Source organism: Primulina eburnea, chromosome 14 (assembly GCF_022965805.1).
Source record: "Primulina eburnea isolate SZY01 chromosome 14, ASM2296580v1, whole genome shotgun sequence".
Taxonomy (NCBI): domain Eukaryota; kingdom Viridiplantae; phylum Streptophyta; class Magnoliopsida; order Lamiales; family Gesneriaceae; genus Primulina; species Primulina eburnea.
The window spans coordinates 20662226-20679711 of NC_133114.1; the positions used below are offsets into that span (position 1 = coordinate 20662226).

General features: G+C 34.7%; 2 protein-coding genes across 2 annotated transcripts; both read right to left on the reverse strand.

Moving 5' to 3' along the window:
- Positions 1–33: 33 nt before the first annotated feature.
- LOC140811243 (gamma aminobutyrate transaminase 3, chloroplastic-like) lies at positions 34–5900 on the reverse strand. The gene is given in 18 exon segments (XM_073169112.1): positions 34–194; positions 302–325; positions 328–379; positions 466–556; positions 1221–1299; positions 1386–1473; positions 1557–1688; positions 2064–2138; positions 2231–2307; positions 2592–2680; positions 2764–2802; positions 2879–2952; positions 3310–3402; positions 3483–3580; positions 4102–4174; positions 4265–4349; positions 4676–4809; positions 5560–5900. Coding segments are annotated over 18 exon segments (1506 nt in total). The 5' UTR covers positions 5602–5900.
- Positions 5901–6448: 548 nt separating this feature from the next.
- Positions 6449–16401, reverse strand: LOC140811244 (uncharacterized). The gene is made up of 2 exons (XM_073169113.1): positions 15941–16401; positions 6449–6530 (listed from the first exon to the last, which is right to left on the reverse strand). Exons 1-2 carry the CDS (start codon positions 16399–16401, stop codon positions 6449–6451), a joined length of 543 nt encoding a protein of 180 aa, XP_073025214.1.
- Positions 16402–17486: the final 1085 nt, after the last annotated feature.

A 17486-nucleotide genomic window follows, 5' to 3' on the forward strand; every position in this document is an offset into this window, starting at 1 on the left:
ATCGTGTCTATTTTAGTGTGAGCACCGATTCCATTATAAAATAAAGGGCTTATTAAAATGTCTCGTGAACTTATTACCCTCGTCAACTTCTTCAGGAGCCATTATAAATGGAGGAGACATCATTATATTGTCTCCGGCAACACGTACTAGCATTCCATGTTTCTCACATTGTGCTCCAAAGTATGCACCAATTCCTGATGTCCATACCAAGTTGAAGTGAAAATAGGAGAGTATTACAAGTACAAAGCAAATACTTTGTCTTTCTAGAAGACAAAGTATCTCCGAAAAATAAGGATGTTACCCCATTCAGGTGGAAATGCATCATTGGTGACTTGTTATCGGTAAATTCTGTCCCAAGGATCAGTCCAGTTCCCCGTATCTTCAACATAACAAGTGTGAGTCAAATTATTAACCAAAAAGCATGTTTCCACGGTGTAAAGGTAACAATAATAATGCAAAGTCTACCTCTCCGATAATGGGACTGCGGGAATATGCTTTCACACCTTCTTGAAATTTTGAGGCTATGCTATTTACTTGTTCCAGAATGTTCCTCTCCCTGTGAACAATCAAACCTATCAAAACTCTTGCTGCATATTTAGGAACTAAAATAAGTACCTGATCACCAAGCTTAGCCCAAATTCAAACACAAATATATCGAGCCTCGGCAAAAATTCCCAATGAAAATATCCCACCACAAACATGCCATACACCAACTAATTTGTCCAGTAAAATATATCAGAAGCTTTTTCATAATTTCAACGTTAGCGAGGCAATGTATATGTTGGATTTTATTAGCAATTACAATGTATGATGCATCTCTCCTCGCTTTACAGAACTGATTAGCTTGGGCTCAAAATCTTTTCTTACAACTCCCTCACGATCTCATATAGCGCATGGGTATCATACAGACAATCAGATAAAATACCTAAAGTACCATACACGTTCTCTCAACCTCTCTTTTCCATTCAAAAGAGATTATAGGACAAGAGTTAATTGCCTTTTGCTTCATATTAAGATCGAACTTTGTCAAGCCCTGAGCTCACTGCTATGGAAAGTCAAAATCTTAGTGATGGCTTCATTAGCCATGTAACTGGAATTAATAGTCTCTATGCAAAAATGAATATCCTATCCACCACGACCCACATGGACATGATACACGTACTTTACAATATTATCAGAATGATTGACTAACTGGAACATTTTACATAAGAATAGCATACTTGTAGATCTTGAGTGTTTCCAATGCAACAGCACATGCTACTGGGTGCCCAGAATAAGTGAATCCATGCGAGAAAGAACCTTGAAACAAAAGATTGTAGAAACATTGAGATTTAGATTCATCACGAGGAAATTTATGAAACTCAAGTCAAAATTTCACCACCAACCAAGCTTGTTGCTTTGAGAATGTATGACATCGTAGACTTTGGGGCACACAAGCACAGCCCCAATAGGCATGTAGGCAGAAGAAAGTGCCTGCATATTATTGAGACTAAAGGAAATTAAGTATGATGCAAAAAAAGCAATTTTTTCACCAGATTATTGCAAAAAAAAATTACCTTAGCTATGGACACAAGATCAGGTTTGATGTTGTATTTGTCACAACCAAACATTGTTCCAAGCCTTCCAAAGGCACAAATCACCTCATCGGCAATGAAGAGAATATCATACTTTTTTAATACAGACTGAATCTGCAAATACATTAAAGATTCAAATCACTGACTCTATATTCAAAATAAAAGGAAAAATTAATGATTGCCTGATAAAGAATTTTTAAGCTTAGAGTTAGAGCGTACTATTTACACAATATGTTTTATTACTATATTTTCTTTTTGGATGGGATAAAATGTATTAGAATCATGATATTAGTTGTTTAATTGATTATGAGTAAGATTGATTATGTGATTGAATCTGACTGATTGTATTAGTTGACCTGCCTAGAATAGGTTATATATATATTTTTTACAAATTCCAACTTGAGATGTATGAAAATTCATTCAGCAAATTTATCAATTCACGGTTTCCAAGTAACATTCTTTCTAAATCTGAATGGACAGAAAACTTGCCTTCTCAAAATAAGTTTCAGGTGGAAGTATCACACCACCAGCTCCCATTACCGGTTCAGCAATAAAAGCAGCAATCTGGAATAAAGCCTTTAATTAGGTGAGCAACTTAAAGCCTAAATCTAAAGAAATCGAGAAATGGATTGAATCTGATATCAAGAATCAGTTACCGTCTCAGGTCCTTCTTTGAGAATAAGGTTCTCCAAGTTATTAGCCAACCTGGTAGAAAACTCCTCCTCAGTTTCTCCTACAAACTTGTGTTTTTAAGATTTTGATACAAACTTGAAACAACACCCCCATCCCCCCTTCGCATCAATAAATCTCTTATTCGTCCTTTGAAAAAGAAAGAAGCCAAAATGCAGAAAAGCAGTGCTGGAGGCAAACAAATAGTTGAGGAAATGAAACTATATTTTTATGCATGAATAAAACGTAAAAATAATACCAAATTATAGGAAAAAATTTAAAATCAAGGGGAGTGACCACCCATGCTAGCCCCTCTCTGCCTCTACCCACGTAGAAACTGCATCGCACCTGGAAGATGATGTCGCCAGTAATGTGGTGCGTCTGTGTGTACAATGAAAGGAGCTGGTAGATCAAATTTCTGGTGGAGTGCAGGCAGGCTGTTAAAAGTCCATATAAAGTTTCATTATGAAGTGTACACATGAAATTTGCCATTCTGAAATTTGATTTGAGACAAGCATACCCTGAAAGACTAGCTGCTATAAGTGTTGAACCATGGTATCTGCAAAAACATGGGAAGAAAATTAAAACAGGGTCATACCAATAGTGATGAGTAATACTGTCACAGAAATCATTACGATTTTGCTCGAGCAATGAACTTCTTTTTGTCTGGCCTTCCCAGTGCATTATTGTAATACCAGACCAACTTCACCTGGAAGGAGGGAACAATCAACCAGGGAAGAAATCTAGCTCAGAGAAACAAGTCAGAACATTCTACCAGCATAAACTTTAGGTGGGTTTTACAAGTTCTATTAATTCAAAAGCTTTATACAATAACAATGTTTGATGAACAAATAAATGCATGGCAAAGTAACAAAAAATGCATTCCGATTAATTTCTTTTATAAAACTATATCAACAAAATATCAATAGAAAATGCCATTCAATAGAGACATATGGCCCAAAAGAATTATAAGGACTCTTCCGTACAATGCATAAAACATAGGAAACGCCAAGTTTGTTTAGTGATGAAGATACGATATCAAACTCAATAGAGCTTAAAAATCAACCTGTGAATCATTAGCTTCTGATCCACTATTTGTGAAGAACACCTTGGACATTTTGCTTGCAGTAAACATCTCCAAAAGTTCCTTTGCAAGATCCTAAATTCAAAATGGATCAGAAAGGGAACATGGTAAAAGTTCCAGATTAGTAGTTTCAACTAAACTGGATTTTATCATACCAGAGACGGTTTTGTAGTGCGGTTCCAAAATGAGTGGTAAAATGGCAATGTGCTTAGCTGTTTTGTTGCAGCAGCAACAAGACGCTGTTCATTTCCACCTGAAAGAATTAGAAATAATCAAAGTTATGACTAATCACATTGCTTCAAGATCCCAAGGTAACTGCTTTAACACATTACCTAATTTAACTAAAGAACACATTCAACTTAAGACACTTCATGGGGGATGGGGGGTTGAATTCATAAATTAATTTGACAGTTCGATGTTCAGTTAGGTTTTTACTCTTTTGTGCTACACTGCTGCTTAAACTTGGATATAAGTTTCTGATGTATGTATTTCTGTAGAAATGTTTCTTAATATCATAAATGTATTTGTAATTCGTCTCCACCACTTCAACTTCTCTTCAAAAAACCATAAGAAAACTCTTTTTACTGCTGCTCTAGAAAACAAGTTAAGGCCATAATTAATCAATTTCTAAAAACAAGTGTTTTTGTACCCAAACTAGCCCTTAGCATTCATCAATAATCTGGAAAACTGTATAAGCCTAAAAAAAACTATAAGAAAAAATGAGATTTAAGAAGAAAAGATCGTCAGTTTAAATGATCATTATGAATGTGATACCTAGAGCAGTGCACCATAACCCCGCAAGAGCATCAAGATACCTTTTCCCATTGGTGTCATATACATAGGACCCCTACAATAAACAAACAAATGATAACTCATAAACATATGAACAATGTTTTCTAAGGTAAGAAACTCAAATGAACAAAAAAAACTTCCTTACCTCAGACTTCTCAATCACAAGAGGTTTCAAATCAGTCGTTTGCCAGCCAGCGGTGAAAGGTGCCAACATGTCATGCCCCTTGAAGCTAACAGTTTCAATGGTCAATGATATTTGGGAAAATGAGGTTTTCATGAATGGAGACTAACTTGTAAGCATAAAAAAGAAGTAGATGCCTTTTTGGAACGTTTAGAGTAGTAAGGTCCCATAAGGACCCAATAGTAGTCTGTCGACCGAGAGCTTATCCACTTAAAGTGAAGTTTCAGGCTCGGGAAAAAGACAGCATGAAAAACCAAGATTTGTATGTTTACATAACATCTATGGGAGTTTTAACATTCATTTTCAAATATATCATGGCAACAAAAAATAAGAACTATGCAGTAGAAGCAAGAATATTGGATTAAAAGTGCACACCCATTCTCGTTTGTAGAAGAAATATCCTCCTGCAGAGATGCTTCGTTACTATACCATTTTAGCTGTATAGGAGCCTGAATTAAATGTTTGTGCACTCCTGTACCGGTTGCAACTTCCTCTTGACAATAACCAGCCTGTGATAGTTTTAAATCCGGTATACAAGGTTTAAACAACAACAATAAAAGCAAAATATTAATCTCGAGTGCATATGAATTCGCTAGTCTCCTTTCTTTTGTTTCTTCAAATCCAAAAACAACAATGTTTTTCGAAATAAACTTAATTCAAGAAAGGTTAACCATAATAAGCAATCACTGGCTGTATCCATGAAGAATTTAACCAATGCCCGACTATTGCAAACTGTCATAAGTCTACTAGGTATTCAAAAAATTAAAGACAAGTCCGATTTGCCATACAATACAATAAACCATAACAACAATAGCTACGAATCCTTAGAAAGGCATCAAGAGAATATAGTTCCAATCTTAAATCATTGGTCCAGAATTTCTAAATGTTTGAAACCAGTCTACAATTTTCAGCAAGCAAGTAATGCTTAATCTGCAATGGGTTCCATAATCTCATATCAATTAATATTTTAACAGACAGAGCTTGCATTTTTAATAAAGATTACACACTAGTCAACTGTATAAACTAGAAAAAAGAAACAAAACAAAAAACCCTGTAGCAAGACGAAACCTTTTTCACCTCTAAACTCATGTAATTTCGAAAAGGAAGGGAAAAAAACCTTATAATAAAACAAGTTCAAATTAAATGACATGGGAATAACAATTTTATCATTCCAAAATCTGAAAATACTGAGCAAATAAATTGGCATGGGCCTGCGTATGATTATTTAAAGAAAACAAAATCAAGAAATAAACCATAACCTGGCTGGCATTTCTTACAGCCAAATGGAGACGCCGGATCATTACTTTTCACTATCTTATGTGTAGAGCGATTATTATTTTAAAACACAATTTATGGAGAATAAAGTAACTACTGTGCTCTGTAATGATTCTTGCTAAACAAAGAAGAATTTTTTTTCCAAATAGCAAGCTTGGGTTTGAGACGAGACTGTGTGAGAGTGTGTTTGATGCGATCTATGAGGTAGGATTCCTGTTTACATTTTCTATGCAAGGATTGGTACATTATCACACTACAAACGACAGAAGCATTATTGTGTCTACATTCATCCCATATTTTTTAAAAATGGATACGACAGAAGCATTACTGTGTCACATTCATTACAAATCCATATTTTTGTAAAATGAATACAAGTATCCGATCATGAACTGAACTTCATCTTCAGTCTTGCGTAATAAAATCCATATTTCGTATTTTATCTCATTATTCATTTAATTTTATTTTATTTCAATTTTTAATTTCGTTTCCTCGTTCTTGGCCACTTTTTTTCTTTTTTCTTGGAACATCCCCTCATTTTAAAATGTTACTAAAGTAAATTTTTTTTTAAAAAGGGTACGACCGAAAATATTTACACACAACAACATTTAAATAAGTTAAACGTGTGTTTTTTAAAAGGTCATCCAACTTCTGAATAAAATATCTACAATTAATTAAATCTTAAATCGAATCAATCTCCTAGTCTACTAATTTAAAAGAGAAACTCGAACAGATAACCAAAGTCTGCTGAATTGACAACGTATAAAAAGATTCAAAGACATTTAACCATATTACTTAAACTCACGTCTCATAAAAATATTATGCGGAAGGAACGCAAGGTCATCGGGTTTCCATGTGCACCACATCTCAGACTACTCAGTCTTCAACGTCTCCATTCTCCTCAACCGAGAGATCATCGCCATCAATCACACATAATGAGTCTAAAGACTGAGCAAACCTGAACCGTTATAACAAATACATATACATATCATTCAACAGTGAAAGTACAGTAATTAAAATACATTTCATGATCTTAAAAGCATGAACTTACAAGTAACGTGTCAAAGCATAACGTGTCAAAATATGTCTCATCATATCAGCATATACGTATTCATTTTTTTATTTGAATTTCGTTCATTAGTTGTAACTTTCGTATCATCGAGTTAGTCGATGGATCCATCTACGTATAACCGCGGTACCGAACGGCTGAGAAATCAGCGACAGTATTACTCATCAACTAAGCATTGGCCTTACATGTCATCATATTACCGTATCATCGTATTTAATCACAACAACTCACTTTCGATATAGGTCATTTCAGTTCGTTTTTGTGAAGTCTTCAGTTATATTTTCAAATCTGTTTCCTGAGCTTCAAGTCATCGGTTTTAAGACCTATTCACTCTTTTAAGAACTTCGGTTCTTAATTCATTTAAATCCGATAAATTTTCTTTCAGTTACAATCTCTTAATTACGTTCAATCAGTTTGGTTATTAAGTTCTTTTACAAATTTGTTTGTCAAACTCTAAAACTCATAATTCCAACAAAAATCATAAAACAAATATTTGATATTTATAAAGTTAGAAGGAGTTAAATATCTTGTAAGAGAAGAACTCTTAGTGAGACAATTCATTGAAATACTAGATTTTTGTTGATATTTTTTTTATATGATCTTCTCTTTAGTATATTACAATTTTAAATATATCGTGATATCGTTGATGTCTTTCTTTACATGAGTTTTAACCAGGTATTTTGCATTAATAGGACTGTGTATTCACAATCATAGTTACTTGCAGGGGCGGATTTAGGATTTTGGCATTGGGGGGGCCACCTTTGCGACGGTTTTCTATAAACCGTCGCAATATGGCGACGGTTATAATAAACCGTCGCGGAATTTGCGACGGTTTTTGTAACACCGTCGCTAAACCGCGACAGTTTCTATATAACCGTCGCTAAAAATTTTTTTTTAAATATTTGGGGGGGCCGTGGCCGCCATATAGCGACGGTTGTTGATAAAACCGTCGCGCATTTTGCGACGGTTTCCGTCACAACCGTCGCTAAAAAATTTTTTTAAATTTTTTTGGGGGGGCCGTGGCCCCCGTTCGCCTTACACTAAATCCGCCCCTGGTTACTTGATTGATCTCGGCTCGAGCGATCATACTCTGAGCTCGGTAGCTCGGGCCTTTCCATCTTGTGTAACATATTTTCCAATTAGATAACAACTCGGATTCTATGTACGATTCTGGGTTGAAGATCTGACCTTAAATGTATCAATAATGAACCCTTTATTTCTCCAAATGAGCTCGGGTAAAAATGCTTTATGTCAGTTATATGACGGTATATAATTAAATCATTTTTTTATATTTTTCTCTATTTGAATATCCGTACTTGGCAAATTACACCCTCAAATACAACCATTTTAGCACACTCAACTTAAATTATTTTCTTGGCACATGCCACCTTCAAATTAAATTAAATTAATCATTTTGCACCCTTTTTAATGTTTTTATTTTGAATCTTTTCCCTAATATAAAATGAAGGGAAAGTTATCAGTTAAAATAAATGGTTAAAATAAAATGAATTTCATTGTCAAAATTTTTAAAACTAATGATTTAGTTGTGTGAGATATTTTTTTTAATTCTTAAACCGACCGTAAAGTAATTTAAAAGTAAAACTAAATATAGTATGATTATTAAAGTTATTTTTAAACATGAAATCATAATTTATTTATGAATATTTATCAAGAAATTGAAAAAATAACAAATTTGAATAGAATGTGAAATTTTAAAGGCTCGAATGACTGATTCTCTAAATTATGTTTCCCTCTGTTCAAAAAAATGACAAATATTACATAATTTCCTAATGATAAAATAAATCAATCAATTATAATAAAATATATGTGCTCATTATCGAATTAAATTGCTAAAACAGAGAATCGATTTGAAAATCATTTTTCAACACTTATTACTAATACAGTTTTTATATTTATTTACTTATTGCTTCGTGGATGTACAAAGAATCGGGTTTTTCTCTACTCAAAAATCGACTTGTTTGCGGGATCATATAATTTGTACCATTTGGAAGAAACATCTACTACTAAACTACTGATTTTTTTTTATCACCAAGTCTCGGCCAAATATATATACACAAAAATACGTATAAAATTCGAACCATGCATTTTATAAACAATCCAACTACTGAATAAAATAACTATTTAAAAACCGTAAAAGTGTAATCGACTGAACGTTTATTGTTAAACGTAAAATACCAAGCATTATAAAATTTGCCAAAAACCCTCAACATAGTAAAATCATCAACCTTTTAAAATTGTTTAAAGATGTCCTCATATAATCATGTAATGCGAAAAAATACAAGGTCTTCGGGTTTCCCGTGAACCCCCAGCTCAGTCCACTTAATCCTCAGCACCTCCAGTCTCCTCATCAACATTATCACATGCACCAATCATACCTAATGAGTCTAAAGACTCAACACACCTGAATCGTGATAACAAAGTACGTATACATATAATGCAACAGTGAAAAGTACCGTAATTAAAATAACTTTCATGATATCCAAATCCTAAACATAAACATATTAATATCATGACATCGAAAGCGTATAAATTTCCTTTATTGAATTCAGATATTTAGTTGTGACTTTCATATCAGCTATTGGTCGATGGATCAATCTACGTATAACTATGGTACATGCGGCTGGGACATCAGCGATACTCTCACCCGTCAACTGAGCCTTGGCCTTACATGTTTTGTGTTCGTATTAGTCACAACCAAATCATATTCTTCAAACAAGTCATCATATTCATCATTTATAAAATTTCATGCATAGACATAAATTTTCTTGAAAACAATGCGACGTATTTTCAGCATTTTTCGTAAAAATTCCATATTCATTTCAAAATAAACATTTTAAACATACATTTCCAGTTATCAAGGTACTGCCTGGACTGCTAACTCAATTCAGGTGCAAAATGATCATTTTGCCCCTAAAACACAAATTTGATCATTTATCCCTGGACCTTAAAACTTCAACCCGAATCTATCCATTCTTATTAAAACATCTTAAAACATACTCATAATCATTTCTTAGATGTAAACTCGAGTATGTGCATTAAATTCTATAATTCGTTTTTAAAACTTGGATCGGAGTCCCAATTTTAACCTGAATCAACCCGAAGCGCAACCAAACTTAAACCATGACTTGACCACACCCAGCCCCTAAACAACATAATCCCAGCCATTTAAGACCCTCAAACTCAAATGGACAGCTGTTGGATTTTTCCTGCGCTACAAGGCCCAAACCCTAGTTGCAATCCCAAGCCGAAAACCCAACCCCACACCGAACCAGCCCAGACTAGACCTGAACCAAATCATCCAAGGACGTGATTGGACCCTCCTGGATAGATCAAACCAGGGTCCACAGCCCCATGCATGCGTACGTGCATGATTCACCCGAGACAAGCCAAAACGAACCCTTCCCATCCTTTGCTCTCTCGATCTACCCCTAGACCACGACCAGCTGTGCACAAGCCACCCTGGGCCATATCTCAAACTCACCAGGGTCTGATGCAAGGCCTGGAACAACCCTTGCACCGATGCTTCCCTCCTATAACCCGATCGAGCAACCAAGGCAACCAATGTCATAACCGATCGGACGCCTACCCTGAGCCATATCCGACAACTCCAGCCCTTACTATGACACTTATACCTTGCTGGTTCTAGCCGACAACAAACCTGGACCCTGTTAGCCCCATCAAACATCATGAGCCATATGTCAAGAAAGTAAAGCTTTCTCATGCAATTCAATGAAAAACGTGAATAAATCATGAGATATGTCATATACCATGCATAAACATTCAAAAATACATATTATGGTGTGAAAGACGAGAAAACGAAGGTATAGGGCATGCATTTGTGATTCAATGCTAGAAAAAACAACATAAATGGTACGAGGGACAAACACCGGAGGGACAGGAAAAACCTTTGCTGCGTTTTTCTTGCAAAAACCGACGTGAAACCTGTTGTGGGCATGGGAGCACTGCTGGCCGAAGTGAAGGGGTGAGGGGCTAGGGTTTGTGGCGTGAAGAATGGTAGAAGAATATTGAAGGAATGAGCCAAATTTTATTATAAAAAGGAGTGGAAGCCTAGGCCCACAAATCTACTAAAATAAGCCAATTAGGCCCAATAACACGCACTTAAAATATTTTGTTTTGATACTTTTTCAAAAATATTACCTAAGTCATCAAAAAGTCCTCATTTTTTGTCAAAATTCGACTGCCTATTTAAAATATGACTCGATGTATAAAAATACCATAAAATATCAATTTTCTAAAATTATATATTAAATACACCATCTATTAAATAATCAAAAATAATTATTTAATAAAAACATTTTCCTTAAACTATCCCTGGTCTCCATTCTTCATTCGAGCATCGAATTAAGCTAAAAGCCCTATTACATGCAATTCAGTAAATTAAGTCATCCACTACTTTTTAACTTTAAAATCCTATTATTAATTTTTTTTTTTGAATCTCAAATTTCGAAATTCACCATTAAAATAACTAAAAAATTTCATAAATCAAAATAATTTAACCTTTAAAATCTCAATGGCATAAATCCATAAATCATCAATTAAAAAAATTCAACATCCACCTCTTAACATGATCGAAACTATCCTCAAAATAAACTATAAAAATCTCTAATCAAATTATTAACATCATATTTAAAATTTTCAATTATCAAGTTAATGTAGAAAATAAATGTCCCGATGGAGTGTACTGCCGGACTCGATCCACTCAAACGTCAGCGCCTCCTTCAGTAACATCATCATCTGCAGCATTCAAACCTAGTGAGTCTAATGACTCAGCATGTTCTAAACATGAGTAGCAAATAATACATATACAAGCACATGCATTAAAATCATATTTTTATTCAAAATAAGCTTGTACTCATAAATAAATCGAAAATCGTAAAATCGTAAAGCTGTCAATCGTTTATCATTTTGGGTGAATTTGATCCTTGAAAGTGACTAGTTTTTCATCCTCTGGTTGACTGATCAATCTTAGCTCACCATTGCACATGGGGACGGGAACTAGACACCGACGTAAAATAGAAATACGATCGTTGGGTTTCCTCTTAGGGGTCTTTTCCCGTAAATGGACTCTTTCTGGGACCTTATCCCTCACCATATTCCCAAAAATAATATATCATATTTTTTTGTCACATTCAATTCACATCCTTTAAAATATTTTTCATTTTCTTTTTAATCATAAAATATCATGTCATTTCCATAATTCAAAAAATATCATTTTAACAGTAAAAATTGCACAGTTCTACCATAAATCATAAAATCTCATATTTTCATCATAAAATTCATAAAATATCATTTAACATGTGTTATGACCCTTCGGGACGCTGCCAACCCTTTTCGTAATACCTAGGTGTAAAATGATTGTTTTGCCCGTGGAAGTAACTTATCGATTTGGAATTTTTCCCACTTTTATTGACTCGAAACTATCTCAAATAATTATTTAAGCTTATATTTAATTTTTAATATTTTTATTTAATGTAAATTCGAGAGTTGTCGATTTAATTTCCTATTTAATAATTTGTGAAGCGTTAAATTCTCGAATTAATTAAAATTTAATATTTTCTCCCCAAATTTTAAACATAGACTTTTATTACCTAACCCACCCTCGTGGACCATGAATCGAGCCTCGTGGACCATGGCTCGACCCTTTTATTTTTTCCTAGCCCTAACTCGAACCTAAGCTAATTCCATCGTACCATCTTTCGTTTTTTCTCGAACCACACCCGAGCCACCTCGAGCCAACCCCTGACCAGACCACCTAGGGACCCAACTAACCAGCCATGACCCATTTAACCAGCCCCTAGCCCATTCCACAAGTTCTAACATGAGCCGCGGACGAGACTTGCAAAGTAGGACTCGAACTCGACGATGACTTTTTACCCAAGCCACCACCCGAGCCCGAACCCTCCTGACTCTCACTGGCCCACCCTCAGACCTAGCCTAGACCACCCTAGCCAAGCCCTGACCCTCACGCTGCAACTGATTGCGGCTTGCAATCTATACGCATGGGAAGCTATCAACAAACCACGGATAGAAGCCTTAGTAGAACTATACAATACCCTTAACCGAACCTTCTTGCAATCAGGTGCCTAGAAAAACCCTAGACATGTTCTTCCTTAGCCAACTCGATTCCAGCCTTTGCTTAAGACCTTAGCGACTCTTTTCCCGTCCCTTAAACACTTCCAGCGTGTCCTTAGGAATCATAGCGTTAAAGAAACAAATGTAAAAACATCAAAACTTTGAAAATAATCGTTATATCGTTAAACCCATCGAACATAAATATTTTTCATGCATAATATTGTTTGAATGATTTTTCAAAGGATTTAGATACATGCCTTTGCGTTTTAGAACACTCGAATATGCGATCGTCGGCGTGGGGCGTGAGGAAGAACAAACGGGCGACAAAGACTCCTTGTTTTTCCTCCAAATTTTTGAAATTATTGTCTGTGAAGTGTGTGAAGTGGACGACTGAATTGTGTCTCCAAAGCCTAGGTTTACATTTTTATAATAATAATTTGCATTATAATGGGCCTGGGTTTTGGGATTTTAAGTTTATGAGTAATTTGGCCTACTCATCCTAGGTAAATTAGGTCTAATAACACCTATTTAATTGAAAAATAAAAGTTTACAAAAATTAGTTTTCAAAAATGATACATTATATTTTAAAAGCCCTTCGTTTGCCCAAACCGGCTTTTTGGATAAAATCGTGCTCGTCTCGTAAAATAATTTGAACTTTATCATTTTTAGAAAATTTTAATCATTTTTAATCATATCAAGAAGCCTTGAAATTATTTATTGAAAAATATTTATTTTGTCTTTGTCGTCCTCGGTCTCCTTTCCCCAGCCTATTATCGAATGTTCGGATAAAATCTTCAATTTTCATAAAATATCATATTTTCATCAAATTCATCATAATATATCATTTAACATACGTTATGAAAATATGATATTTTATGATTTTTGGTAAAGCTGTATCATTTTTACTGTAAAAATGTTTTTTTTGGAAAGTTGTGATATTTTATTATTTAAAAAAGAAAAGGAAAATATTTTGAAAGATGTGAATTGACTATGACAAATAGAATATGATATATGATTTTTGGAAATATCGTGAGAGAGAAGGCCCCGGAGGGAGCCCGTTTACGGTAGAAGGCTCCAGAGGGAGCCCGTTTACGGGAAAAGGCTCCAGAGAGATCCTGACGATCGTATTTCCATTTTACGTCGGTGCCTAGTGCCCGTCCCCATGCGTAATGGTGAGCTAAGACTGATCAGTCGACCAGAGGATAAAAGGCTATTCACTTGCTGTGGCACCCCAAACATCGCCACATAATCATACAACATGTGACGTCATATGCATAAAAATTTTCTTTTCAATAACGTTATAATAAAATTCATATACGATAAAGTAATGAAATCATCACATTATCAACATCAGTGTAGAAGAAACAGTATAATAAATACATACACACAACTCAAATAAGACAATAAACTATACTGTCTCTATCTACTATCAACTACAGGACTATTTGACTAGACACACCTAGTCATTCACCTCTATCATGTCTCACCGCATAGTCACGTAACATGTCCAACAGAAACAACCCCCAAAGGGTGAGTATATAAGACAATCATCATCGTAATACATAACAGTTATATTTACAACAACATAAAATATAACTGAAATCATAACAGAAAACCCCACTTTGCTATTTCTGTACAATCAAACCATCAACGACATCACTCTCATACTACAGCAACAACAATATCAACGATATGTCGCACCCCTACTCCGACTACATCAGTGTCGTCGATCAAGCAACATCAATGATAATTCGCACCTCTACTCCGACGACAGCAATATCATCGATCGAACAAAATCAAAGAGACGTCTCCCAACAACGACAACCAACAACATCAACAACAACAAATATAATATCAAATCACCCAGTTCTGGTGATTTTCCATCGTTCAACACAATAAAATTTATCAATACTAAACAATAAAAAAATATGCTTGTACGTCAACACGTACCTGATAATCGAGTATATATATAAAATATGGCTACTTCTTTGATCCTGAGGCTTATGTCGTATCTAAATAATCGAATAACAATTATCAGATCATTGTCACCGTATCAACATAATCACAATAGCCTTAATATACAGCATCAAATAGCCCAACAATAGTTATTTCAACAAAAATATAAAACTCGATTATACACCTTCATCGTTCAATAATTAATATTTCGGTGTATTTAGTTATCAATATTAACACCAACTACACCATAATAAATTAACTTCAAATAATAGGCTATTTTATAACATCCGTTAAACTACGAAAACTTTATATCGACATTAGTCTATACCTCGTAAACTCCGAATATATAATCAGAATTAATAACAACTTACAAAAAACTCTCCAATCTCAATCAAATGATTAAAATCCCTAATTATAATAAATTAGGAATAATTCAAAATAACACCACTATAATATTTTATTCTTCGCTAAAACCATAAACTGTTCGACAACCTTCAATTTCTCTATGATTTAACAATTTATCGGATTTATTACAAAAATCGACAAATTTCAAATATCACCAAAAATATAATATTTATACCTCAAATCAACTACTTACTGTCAACGATACCAGAACTGAAGTCGGTTCGTCGATTTGATAAACCGATAAATAGTAAGATCGAAAATAAAATAAAAAAACATTATATCCTCATTTCTCTCACCTCTCTTATGTATCTATTGCTTCTGCTGAGTTCGGTGGAATTCAGATATGAGTTTTTTAAAATATTATTTTAATAATATAATATAATATATAATATTTAACATTTTAACACCGATATATCTATTTGGATAAGTTAAACGATCAAATTTTCCAAAACTTAATACATGAAACTTCTATATATTTGACTTTTCTATGTTATATCAAAATTTCAAATCATTTGGACTTCATATGACCAAAATATATCATATTTCATTATTTAAAAATCGTTGATTACTAAATCAACAAATTGTGATATTTACTTCATGCATTACATTTTTACCCTCCTTTCGACCCAAAATTAATCAACAACAGTAATAACAAGCATAAATAAAGATACGTCATACCATCAGAATAAGTAGGGATAGAGCTCCCTCATATGCCGCTCTGTTTTCCAAGTGGCCTCTTCAAAAACTGTATGTTTCCACTGAACCTTCACAATCAGTATAAGCTTACTACAAAGCTTTCGTTCAGATCGATCCAAAATACAAACTGGTCTTCAACATAAGACACATCAGGATCTAACTGAACCTCAGAAATATCCAAGACATGTGAAGGATATGGCTCATACTTCCGCAACATCGACACATGAAACACATCGTGAATACAAGATAAAGATGGAGGTAGAGCAAATTGATAAGCCAGCTGCAATATCTCATACAGGCCAACATATCTCGGAGCCAACTCTTCTTTCATACCAAATCGCACTGTGCCACGAAAAGGAGAAACTTTCAAAAATACTTGATCACCCTGCTGAAACTCTAAGGGTCTTTGCCTTTTATTTGCATAGGCGGCCTGTCTATCTTGATCTCTTTTCAATCGCTGATGTATCAACTTTACTTTCAGTTTTATCTCATTAATCATCTCAGGACCGGTAACTGCAGCCCGATCAACATCATCCCAATATAACGGGGATCTACAACGTCTCCCATACAATGCCTCAAATGGAGCCATCTAGATACTGCTCTGATAACTATTGTTATACGCAAACTCCACAAATTGAATCGCTGACTGCCAAATAGATTTAAAATTTATAACATAAGCACGCAACATATCCTCCAGCGTCTGAATAGTACGCTTGGTCTGACCATCTGTCTGAGGGTGATAAGCCGTACTCAATCTCAACTCTGTCCACATCACAATATGTAGTCCTCCCAAAAATGAGAAGTAAATCGAGGATCTCTATCAGAAATAATAGACACTGAAATCCCATGCAACCGTAAAATCTCTCGTATATACAACTGTGCCATCGTCAAGGACGTACTATTCATGTTATAGGGTATAAAATGTGAAAATTTCATCAATCGAACAACAATCACCCAAATAGAATCAATAGTTATAGTGCTTTTTTGTCAAATGAGTCACAAAATCCATCGATATGTGCTCCCATTTCCAAGTCGGAACTTCTAAACTCCTCAATTTACCTCATGACCTTCTCTTCTCAGCTTTGATCTGTTGACAATTGAGACATCGACGCACAAAATCAATCACATCACGTTTCATTCCCTTCCACCAAAACTGAGAGCGTAGATCCTTATACATCTTCTTGTCACCAAGGTGGATAGAATACCGACTACAATGTGCACGCCACAACAAGCCCTGGCGCAACTCAGATGTATCGGGGACTGCCCATCTATCTAAAATGAGTATCTTGTTTCCGAGAAACCAACTCCTTCCATCGCTGAAATATCTCATCTGTCATCTGTGCCTCATTAATACAAACATAAATATCAGGTTCAACTAATAAGGTAGATAGATACCTGGACAGGAGTCGTTGAGATATCAAAATCATATCCCAAGGAACAAGAAGACATCATCATACCTGATAAACAGCTCACATCCTCTGTAGTACAACTCACTTTACGACTTAATGCATCAGCAGTAATATTAGCTTGACCAGGATGATATTCAATTCCACAGCCATAATCCTTCAACAAATCTAACCACACTCTCTGTCTCATATTCAACTCTTTCTGGGTAAACAAAAATCTCAAACTCTTATGACCTATATAAATTGTAAACGAGGTACCATGCAAATA

Excerpts from the sequence above, each read along its gene's own strand:
- LOC140811244 (XM_073169113.1), bottom strand. The coding sequence starts at position 16,401 with ATGGCTCCATTTGAGGCATTGTATGGGAGACGTTGTAGATCCCCGTTA. Across the intron at positions 6,531-15,940 it reads GTGTCTTATGTTGAAGACCA|GTTTGCTCAGTCTTTAGACT; the intron begins GTTTGTATTTTG and ends ATAACGGTTCAG.